At 39.9% G+C, this 11,709-nt stretch overlaps 1 protein-coding gene across 4 annotated transcripts in view; it reads left to right on the top strand.

Annotated features, from left to right (window-relative positions):
- The window catches only part of CD226 (CD226 molecule), a 96,467-nt gene that overhangs the window by 62,160 nt on the left and 22,598 nt on the right, over positions 1-11,709 (top strand). For all 4 annotated transcript variants that reach the window (XM_011968349.1, XM_011968348.1, XM_011968347.1 and 1 more), the window contains one exon: positions 3,820-4,164. In XM_011968349.1, the coding sequence (XP_011823739.1) occupies positions 3,903-4,164 (262 nt within the window). In that variant the 5' untranslated portion in view covers positions 3,820-3,902. The remainder of the gene's footprint in view (positions 1-3,819; positions 4,165-11,709) is intronic.

Here is an 11,709-nt window from a genome sequence, read left to right on the forward strand (position 1 = left end):
TTAGCTCCCATTTAAAAGTGAAAACATGTGGTATTTGATTTTCAGTTCCTGCATTAGTGTGCTGAGGATAACAGCCTCCAGCTGCATCCATGTTCCCACAAAAGATAATATCTCATTCTTTTTTATGGCTGCATAGTATTCCATGATGAATATGTAACACATTTTCTTTATCCCATCTGTCATTGATGGACATTTAGGTTGATTCCAAGTCTTTGCTATTGTGATTAGTGCTGCAGTGGACATTCATATACATATGTGTCTTTATAGTGGGATGATTTATATTCCTCTGGGTATATGCCCAGGAATGGGATTGCTGGGACAAATGGTAGTTCTGCTTTTATCTCTTTGAGGAATTGCCATACTGCTTTCCACAATGGTTGAACTAATTTACACTCCCACCAACAGTGTGTAAGTGTTCCCTTCTCTCTGCAACCTCACCAGCATCTGTAATTTTTTGCCTTCTTAGTAATAGCCATTCTGACTGATATGAGATGGTGTCTCATTGTGGTTTTGGTTTGCCTTTCTCTAATGATGAGTGATATTGAGCTTTTTGTCATATGCTTGTTGGCCACGTATATGTCTTCTTTTGAGAAGTGTCTGTTCATGTCCTTTACCCACTTTTTAATGGGGTTGTTTTCCTCTTGTAAATTTGTTTAAATTCCTTATAGATGCTGGATATTAGACCTTTGTCAGATGTGTAGTTTGCAAATATTTCCTCCCATTCTTTAGGTTGGCAAATGTTTTATGCAAAAAATATTGATTGACTTCTCTACTTTATGCCAAGCATGGTCTAGGTGCTAAGTACAGAGTAGTGTAAAAAGGTCTAGCTTTACAAAGGCTTGGGTTTATGAAGCTGATGGTAAAAGACTCAGGGTTTTGTGACGTTGGTGAGGGATTTTGCAGAGCTGCTCAAACTGCACGCAGAGCTGTTGACCAGTGAGGATGGTGAGGAGGACAGGTCAGCAGCCAGGGAGGTGCTGGTGGGCAGGGGCATGATGTGAAGATGTACCCAGAAATGTTTGGGGTACCCAGGGCATGAGCGGTGGTTGGAAAAGTGATGAAGCACTGAAATAATTTCCAAGGATGATTTGTGGTCAAGCCAGAGAAGCCACATAGAAAATAGAGAATATTTCATCATGATATCCTGCAACAAAAATCATGCAAAAACAACACAGTCTATTCAATGTTTATTCTAAGTATGAATACATAGCTACATATAAGTATAAACTGGTTTTCATTAGTTTTATTTTTTTTATTGGAATCAAACTTTTTTCTTCCCAATTAACTACGACATCTTGGTCTCTGTTTTACGTGAATCCACTTTCCAATTTCAAGTTCATCAGGATCCCAGGGTTCTCTTGTTTGTGTGAGCTCTTCCTGGCAGTTCTTTTCAAGGTCAGTTTGAGCTGCCTTCCACTGAGCTGTGTAGGAGGAGCCTGTGGTCTGAGAAGCCACAAGCAAAATCTGAGGCAAGGCAGGTTTGGCTGACCTCGTATAGGTCTTGATTTTCATCCAACACCAACCAATTACTCTGTTTGTCAGGAAAGGTTAATCAGGGGCTACTCTGAGCTTCTGAACCACCTGGCTCTAGGGTTGGGAACCACTTCTTTCAGCTCTAGGCTGAGTCTATTGAGAGGCAGGTCTGGGTCCTCACATGGAGCCTCTGCTGTAACCTCCTTGCATTTTGCTCCCCAAAGACAGCTGCATCCCCTCTAGAATTCTCCCCATTGCTTCCTGCATTGTCCTTTGTGAAAATGCAGATACAGCTCTGAGAAGACCCCTGTTTCCACCCAAGTCAGCAGGTTCACAGCGGCCTGAGGGCGTGGTTATGGTTAGACAAAGGAAGTTACTGAGATTGGGCGGGGCGGCACCCAGAGAGGAGAAGAAGAGGAGAAACACAAAACAGTGTGCGTGTGAGCACTGCGGACACGCATCCATACTGCCTTTTACTCCCCAGGGGCCAGAAGGGCTCACGTGAAAGTTGATTTCTCCTTCTTTTTTTCATTTCTTTTATGTTCCTTCATTTCTCCATATAGCGTGCTAGCGTCTGATTTTATGTTGTCACTCATTTTTCTTTTCTCACATCTTCCTTTCCCTGTTTTAAGTTTTCCTTTTATATCTTTTTTTATTTCCTTTTTTCCCTTTTCTTAATGAATTTTCTTCCTTTCCTTCTCTTTCTTCCCCTTTTCTTATGTTGCTTTATTACTTGGAGATGAAATGTTTTCCGGGTGCATATTATGTGGGTAAAGTGCTACCTTTGGTAAATGGGTGTACAGTGGAGAAAACTGGAGTGCTGTGGTTTTCTCTTTACAACATTTTGACACATGGAACCGCATGCTGAAGATGGGAAGCTACTTTTTGGTGCAGCTGAACTATCGTAGATGAACATGATATTCTAGTTCAATAGACAGCAAATCTGACTGCACTTTAGACTTGCTTTCATTCTCTCTTTTGAAATGTGACAGCTCTTTTTTGATTCTCTGTTTCCTTTCCTTTCTTTTTTTTCCTCCCTCCTTTTTTCTTTTTCTCTCTTTTTTTCTCCTTCCCTCATCCCTTTCTCTCTTTCTCTGTTTCTTTATTCTTTTGTTTGTATGCCAAGACAATGGCGCCTGGGCCAGCCCGGAGTGAAACTGTCACATTGTTGAAGTGACAGATGACTTTCCACTTTTTACATTTCTCCCTTAGTGCCAGAGAGCACTGTGACATCATTACTGCCCAGGCCTCCCTCTGTACTGAAACAGCAGGTCAGAATTTGTTGGCATTAGTGATGCTATCAGATGAAAGAAGGTGTTCATCGCTAATAAATAGATCCGCTTGTTACCTTGCTGGGTTGTCTTACATTTTGAGAAATAATTACCGCAGTTTATTCTTTGGATCACGTTCCCAAACTTTGTGGTCTCATGACCCCTTTATGCTCTTTTAAAAATTATTGAAGGCCCTCAGGGAGTGTTTGTTTACATAGGTCATATCTGTCATGTTTACTGTATTAGAAATTAATCTTGAACAAAATTTAAGACATTTCAAGCGCACATACCACTAGCTGGCGGAGCTTCTGGAAATATCTACTGTATACTTGTGATAGAACTGGAATGAAGAGGGGGAATTTCATCTTAGATATCACTAGGAAAATAGATTAGACCTTGTGTACCCCCTAAAGGGTCACAGAGATGCCGAGGGCCCCCAAACACACTCTCAGGACAACTGACTTAGATATTTGGTGACAATTACTGAGTACTTTGTGCTAGGAGTTCCAGAAATGGTGTCAGGAAGGTGGGAGAATACTGAGGGACTTTCATGGTATCAAGAATTGATACCACATGTGGGGCCCTACTCTACCCACATGTAAGACAAACTTGTATATCTGAAGAGCGAGATCATGTGTGTATTCAGTGAGAATGATTGGGTGTCTTTTTCACGACTGTCAAAATCTTAGCCAGAATGATTATAACCTGAACATTTGATACTCTAGGTCAGTGTCAGAGATGCCAGCCCAGCATTATTGCGTAACAGTCTCTTTGTCAAATTCAGCCTCTTGATATGATCAGTACCAAGAAAAGCACCAGGGGTTTTGGCTATGTTTCTCACTATATGGGTAACCGAGTAACACTTACAGAGCTATGTGTGAACAGTCATATCCTCTTTTCTATTTATCTCCCGGACTTAAAAAAAAAATGCTTTCTCTTATAAAAATGTGGTATAAATAGGTCATTCACAATGGAAGAAACTGTGTTAGGTAACGTCACCAGTCATTTTCATGATTAGGTTTGGGTGTCCCAAAATTTGACAACCTGGATCTAATCATTTACTTCTTCTTTTCAGATGGTTTTGAGGCAGCTGTGCCACCAAATAGCCACATTGTCTCGGAACCTGGAAAAAATATCACACTCACCTGTCAGCCTCAGATGACGTGGCCTGTGCAGGAAGTGAGGTGGGAAAAGATCCAGCCCCGTCAGATCGACCTCTTAACTTACTGCGACTTGGTCCACGGCAGAAATTTCACCTCCAAGTTCCCACGACAAATAGTGAGCAACTGCAGCCACGGAAGCTGGAGCTTCATCATCGTCCCCGACGTCACGGCCTCAGACTCGGGGCTTTACCGTTGCCACTTGCAGGCCAGTGCAGGAGAAAACGAAACCTTCGTGATGAGATTGACCGTAGCCGAGGGTGAGTAAGCACCAGACGTCTTCCAGTGCCACACATGGAAAAAGCCAACCCTGTGGGCTGGTCTCTGTTTTTATTTATGGTAAACACGTTCATTGAATGTGCATATTCAACATTTTTTTAAATGGCTGAATAAGGTGAACTGGCCATTATTCTAGTATTTAGTATTTATTTATCCTGTGAATCCATCAATCTCAGATCCAGCGTTAAAATCTTTCCAATTTTCTTATCTGTCACCATCCTGAAACTTAAAAAGAAATTGGCAAAGGGCTGAAAAACATATGATATTGCCCACCTTCATGTTTCGGCTGTAGAACTCCTATCTTCCCAATCACGTGAACATTTTTGATGGTGGTGATAAGGTATTAGAATCCCCATGTACCCCAGCAATAACAAGACAGTGCTGGGTTGATATGGCTGAATCAGAGCTGCGTTGAGTGCAATTCAACAGGCGTTTAAGAATGCGGTTGCCAGTTTGCCAGACTGGAGCCTTTTTTTTCTCTCAGTTTTTTTCAGATGTGGATGCGGAAACAGACTGATGTTACATCTTAATATTACTAGGAAAATAGGTTTGACGTTGCAGATCCCTGAAAGGGACACAGGGACCCTCAGGGACCCCCAAACACACTCTAAGAACCACTGACTTCGATATTTGGCGACCATTACTGAGTATAATCTTTGTGCTGGTGAAATTGGCCTTTGGGGCTTCCACCTGAGCAGGCCTCCTCCAAGGCACCCCACTATTTGTGTAGTAGGCATTTGTCTTTTTTGTCACAATGAAGCCCTGCATTGTGTTTCAGGACCTGCAACACCTAGATCCACTTTGCATGACTATGAGAAAAACTAATTTCTTTCACTTACAGAAGTGCTAATACAGAAAGGCCCATATAGAGGTCTGTGTAGAGGCCTGTATTACAGTTTCCTCCCTTTCTCCCTCCCTCTCTTCCATCTTTCCTGCCCTTCCTTCCTTCTTTCACTCTGTCCCCTTCCCTTTTCTTTTCTCCCTTCCTTCCTCCCTTCCACATGCTTTCAGCCAGTTCATTTACCTTTGACTTATGTTAGACTTGCAGAGCCAACGCTTGCCAGGCTTTGGCTGTCCCTTTATGGACTCTGCTCATATTGTAAACTGATACTTCTTCCTGTGCTGAAAATGAAGAAGAAAAGGTTTCGTATAAACAGAAGCCTCCACTATAGCTCTGTGTATAATAAAGAGAGCATTTTCAGGGGATAGTGTCTTTTCATACACAATCACCCTGGACCACATCAAGCCTCCCTTGTTCCTCTTAAAAGGGGTAGGAACTGTGGTGAGACATACATTGAACTTAGAATGTAATGAAAATGATGAGTGGTTGGTGAAATATTTGGGGAAGGAAGAATTAGCAGAGACTCCTCATTTTAAATGTTGACTCTGTTCCTTCAGACACAGACAAAAAATAGTTCTTACCTAAAAACCCCTTGCATTACGGAAGTATTTTTTTAAACTCTCAGGAAAAGGAAACAGTGAAAACAGAGACTGACCCTTTTTTTTAGAGACCAAGGCAAGAAAATGTTTTATTCAGAAAAATGTCATAAAGAATCATTTTCAAACACATATAAGATCTTGTCCATTATATGCTGAAAAAGTAATTGTAAACATCAAATTATAAAGAAAATGAAGGTAACAGATTTTTAGGAGATATGGTTATTTAACTCCTACTAATCAGTAAAAAATGTCATTCATCTGTCCAAAGATGACTAAGTTTCTTGCACAGAACTATTTCTTTGTATGTAAATTATAAACAGTGTCAAAATCTGCCAATGAAATGCAGATGACTAAATGTAATGGCCAGTATTGTTAGTGTCCATGTGTTTTGAACAGTTGCAAATGGCTTTTTGACATTCAGTTGACAGATTGAAAGAATGTCAACTGGACCTTGTATCCATTAGTCAAAAGTTATCATTGACAGAAGATGACAGCCATTGACTGTACTTTTCTGTTTAATTCCTTTTTTCAATTTTTATAAGTGAAAGATTGAATATAAAAACTTAGATGCAAAGCAAAACAGATCATTTGTGTTTTCTCTGGTGCAATTTGATTCTTTCAAGTCTTGAGGCTCTTTGGTCAAAAATCAATGAGATTAAAGCAGAGAGACAGATATAAGATGTGGAACAGATTTAATTTATTTCAACTGCCAAGGGAAAGGTGATTGTCACAGATTTTATAAATTGCTGTACATACTTTTGTTAGTTCTCAACAACTTCTTTTATAGCACATAGCATTGGATCTAAAAGAGAAATTTTTAGGACTCTTATATTCATACACACACAACACACACACACACACACACACACACACAGACCCTCACAGACACAACACACAGAGAGGGGCTCTTCCCCTGACTCCTACCTGCCTACATTCATCTTCATATAAGTACCAGCTCACCCAACAGAGGACCTCTGCCAACCAGCAGGTCAGGTATCCAGGCCTTGATTGGTTTTGAATAGAGGAGAAAATAGCAGAAGCAAGAACTGAACTCAAATTTACCATCGACTTTCTTTGCTGAATGAAAAGAAATAGGTTTCTCTTGTCCTTTGCACTTATGACCTGAAATGTAGAATGAAACAGTTCCAGACTGACTTTCCTGAATTTGAAACTTGCAGGGACCAAAGGGCAAGGAAAGTGGGGCAGGGGGAGCGCAGGGGAATGTATGTTTATTGACAGTGACTACAGTTATTTTTGTCCCTTAATATCCTCCGGATTTTCATCTGTCGTAAGAGAAGTATTTTAGGTGCCACTAAAATAATTTGTCAAATCTTTTAATGTTAGCTAAATGATGTGTAGACTACTATTGTTTAAACTGACCTTATTGATTATAAAAAGAATGAAGACAAAAGAAATAAAATCAGCTCTTGCAGAAAGTTGCTGGAGGAGGCTAATACTGAACAAACTTCTGTTTGCCATTGATAAGTATAATTATTCATGTCCTTGTACAGTCGTCTTCCACCAATGAGACCAGTCAGGCGGGACCATCAAGGTTCAAATGAGGCATTGATGATTAGAGCTGAGGAACGAGGTGAAACAGGTTATGAAGAGTAACCCCAAATATGCAGGAGGAATGGGGAGACGGTGCATGGGAGACTGTAGTCAAATGACTAGGTTGGTACGGACAGTCTAATTTATATATTAATATAGAACTAGGTAGGCTAAATTAAGTGATGACAGTGAAAACCTTCATCTCATATAATTGTCTAGCAAAGCCACCATTAGTTCTTGAGCAAAGATGGCAACACAATAATCAAGAAAGAATAAGTTGCTTTATAATTTTCAGTGTGCAAGTCTTTAACATTTTTGGTTAAGTTTATTTCCTAAGTACTTTATTCTTTTTATTGTTACTGGGAATGGGATTTTTTAAAAATTCCTTTTTTGGACAGTTTGTTGTTTGTGTACATGTGTACAGAAACCTGACTGATTTGTTTTGTTTTGTTTTTTTTGAGATGGAGTCTCGCTCTGTCGCCCAGGCTGGAGTGCAGTGGTGTGATCTCGGCTCACTGCAAGCTCTGCCTTTCGGGTTCACACCATTCTCCTGCCTCAGCCTCCCGAGTAGCTGGGGCTACAGGCTCCTGCCACCACGCCCGGCTAAGTTTTTGTATTTTTAGTAGAGACAGGGTTTCACCATGTTAGCCAGGATAGTCTGGATCTCCTGACCTCATGATCCACCCGCCTCGGCCTCTCAAAGTGTTGAGATTACAGGTGTCAGCCACTGCAACTGGCCCTGATTTTTACATGTTGAGTTTGTGTCCTGCCTCTTAATTCATTTATTAGGTTTTTTGTGGCATTGTTAGGGTTTTATGCATGTAAGATTATGTCATCTGCAAACAGAGATAATATTACTTCTTCCTTTCTGATTTGAATGCCTTTGTTTTCTTTTTCTTGTTTAATGGCTCTGATGAAGACTTCTTGTATTATGTTGAGCAGAGGTGTTGAAAGTGGCCACCTTGGTCTTGTTCCTGATCTTAGAGCAAAAGTTCTCAGTTTTACATGACTCAGTATGATGTTAGCTGTGGGCTTTTCACAGATGGCCTTTATTGTGTTGGGGTAAATTCCTTCTGTACCTAATTTGTTGAGAGTTTTTATCACACAAAGATGTTGAATTTGTCAAATGCTTTCTATGCTCTATTGTAATGATCATGTGGCCTTTTTATATCATTTTGTTAATGCGGTGTATTACATTGATTGATTTACGTATGTTGAACCATCTTGGCATCCCAGGATAAATCGGACTTGATTAGAATATACAATCCATTTAATGTGATGGTGAATTGAGTTTGCTAGTATTTTGTTGAGGATTTTTTCATCTGTGTTCATTAGGGATGCCAGGCCAGCCTGTAGGTGTTTTTTATTTTTTTTTATTTTTTTTTTGTGGTGTCTTTATCTGGTTTTGGTATTAGGGTGATGCTGGTCTCATAAATTGAGTTTAGAACTGTCTCTTTTTTTTTTTTTTTCCAAGAGAATGAAATCATTTATTGATTACACATGATGATGTAGAACTGTTTCTAAACCCAGGATTGGCATTAATTCCTAGAAAGTTTGGTAGAATTCATCTGTGGAGACCCTGGTCCTGGCATCCGTGATAGATCATGGGCCCCCGATCCACCTAGGCTGGGCACAAAGGTGTCCTACACAGGGGAGAGAGATTCTGTCAGCATGATTTGAATCTCAGTTTGTGCTTTCCACTGCCTCAAAACACTCACACTTTCCTACTTTCTCCTTTTTCTAACCGACCGATGAAGTTTCCACCACATTTACTTTCTTTCCTATAGAGTTTCAGCCAGGTCTCAATGTCTTTATGTTTTTTCCACATCAGACCAAACTGCTTCCCCGTCATTGAAATATTAAGCATCTTGAATTTCTCAAACTTTTGTAGTCTGAAAATTGCTACCCTCAAGTGGCTTAATAACTGCATCTATTGGTATTTATCTATTTATTTTTTGAGACTGGGTTATGAGACTGGCTAATTTTTGTATTTTTGGTATTTTGTATTTTTGGGTTTCAAGGACGGTCCTGGGCTCAAGAAATCCCCCTGCCTCAGCCTCCTAAAGTGCTGGGATTGGTAGTGTGAACTCCCATGCCTGGCCTACATCTATCTGTAATGTTCCAAACTCTTGTTATCAGAAATTAATTGAGATTAAGGATTATGGCATATCCTTAAAGTTGTCAAGGCATCTTTTCAGAATATGCCCAGTAAGTGTTCTTGACTGATGATGTTAATGTTTCTATTCATTCTAGTAGGGTCTGTGTCCATTTTAATTTTAAGCTTTCTACCTCTTTTCTTTCCAGATTTTTTTTCTTCAACATTTAACCTTTCAGGTTTACTGATTGTTGATCAAAGACACTGACCTTTCAAAAGATCAACTGCAATGTTTGGAGAAAAAAACTTTCATGAACTCTTGTTTACATATCTAACTTTCAGATGGGGCTATTTACTTTTTTAACTTTCATTTTCTTCTTTTGAATTTTTAGTATAAATGGCACATAATTGCTGGTCATCTGAATAGAAGAATGGGATTAGTAAATTAAGATTACAAAGTATTCACTAGGAAATCATAGTGCCAAAGCTAAGAGAATCTTCCTAGATATTTCTTCTGGGAAGATGTGAGGTATAAGATTGACAAGGAGGAAGGATGGGGGAATAGAGTGCTGTAAGTCATAAATACATCCTATGTAGATGATACATCTTATTTACACAGGTTATAAATCTTGCCTGTAGATGCCTTGGGGAAGGTTGCTGACTTCGAGACTCTGTGCCCCTGAGTTGGATTATAACATTATTGAAGAAAGGAAATAAATTTTGCTTATTTTCTTGGCCTTTTATTTCTGTCAAAAACCAACCAGTTTGCTCCCAGTCCATTTGGATTCCAGAAGAGTTTCAGGTTGTAGACAAGACAATTTTGTTTTGTTTTCTTTTGTTTTGTTTTAAGGATTCCATTAATCCAGAAACTTCTGTCCCACTCCTATGAATTTAGAATGGATATGAAGCTTGTAGACATGAGGACTGTCTGAGCTGGTGTGCACTGGGCTGACAGATACGTCCCTTTCCATGACATTGTGTGGTGAACCCCAGCGTTTTATTATCTTTACCTACATGGAAAGTAAAATGTCCATGACAGTTAATTTATATCATGGAGCCACACGACCAGAATCCCAGAGCACCGTGTCACTGCTCACAAGCTAAAATAGCCTCTACTGAAACAGATCAACCACAATTTTCAGCCCAATTTAGTTTTCTCAGTGAAACTGGGTATCCAGATGAAACATAGTTTCCAGCATCACAAGTGAGTTGATTACTCAATCATGGCTATTATGTCGTTGCATCTTTACTTTATCATTACCTCTGCCCAGATCATTTTTAAAATGATATATTGCATTCAAAAAAATGCAACCGGTCAGTTAATTTATTTTGTAAGCCCTACTATTAATCTATTCATTTTTTGAACACACAAAAACCTAGAATGTTTGCCTGCAGTCATTTTTGATACATACTATATTTGTATAGATAAGTAAGATATTGAACTGAATAATAGAGATAAGTTATTGTCAGAGGGAATGAAACTCTGAAAGGTCACACGCTGAATTTATTTGGTGATGCTATTATATGAAGAACATTGTTGACTGTATATTGCTACCTCATGTACATAAAGCAAGTTCTAACAGAACGCCACTATAAACTGCAAGTTTGTAAGCCTGTAATCCCAGCACTTTGGGAGGCCGAGACGGGTGGATCACGAGGTTAGGAGATCGAGACCATCCTGGCTAACACAGTGAAACCCCGTCTCTACTAAAAAATACAAAAAACTAGCCGGGCGAGGTGGCGGGCGCCTGTAGTCCCAGCTACTCGGGAGGCCGAGGCAGGAGAATGGCGTGAACCCGGGAGGCGGAGCTTGCAGTGAGCTGAGATCTGGCCACTGCACTCCAGCCTGGGCGACAGAGTGAGACTCCGTCTCAAAAAAAAAAAAAAAAAAAAAAGCAGTTGATCCTAGGAACTGCCATTCTACAGGTGGACCTTTATCCTCGGATTGAATTTTCAACTCTTTTTATAAAGTTTTTCTCTACCTGGGAATGTAGACTACAAGTAGAGATTCAAATTTAGACAAATGTACTGATTTTCTTCCCACTTAAAATTCACACATGGTGCTTTGGGAGGCTGAGGCAGTAGAATCCCTTGAGCTCAAGAATTAGTGGCTGTAGTGAGCTATGACTGCACCATTGCACTGCAGCCTGGGCAACAGAGCCAGACCTGTCTCTTATACACATCTAGATGTGTATAAGAGACAGGCACCCCAGTCTGGGCAACAGAGCCAGACCTGTCTCTTATACACATCTAGATGTGTATAAGAGACAGTGCCAGTGCACTCCAGCCTGGGCAACAGAGCCAGACCTGTCTCTTATACACATCTAGATGTGTATAAGAGACAGGAATAAACACAGATCTGTCCTAAGTAGAGGTATATCTTTGAACCCCAATTTGTATCTTTAAGTTATTATTTATACTAAAATGATTCAGGGCTTTT

The sequence above is a fragment of the Mandrillus leucophaeus genome, unplaced genomic scaffold, assembly GCF_000951045.1.
Source record: "Mandrillus leucophaeus isolate KB7577 unplaced genomic scaffold, Mleu.le_1.0 Scaffold84, whole genome shotgun sequence".
NCBI lineage: Eukaryota > Metazoa > Chordata > Mammalia > Primates > Cercopithecidae > Mandrillus > Mandrillus leucophaeus.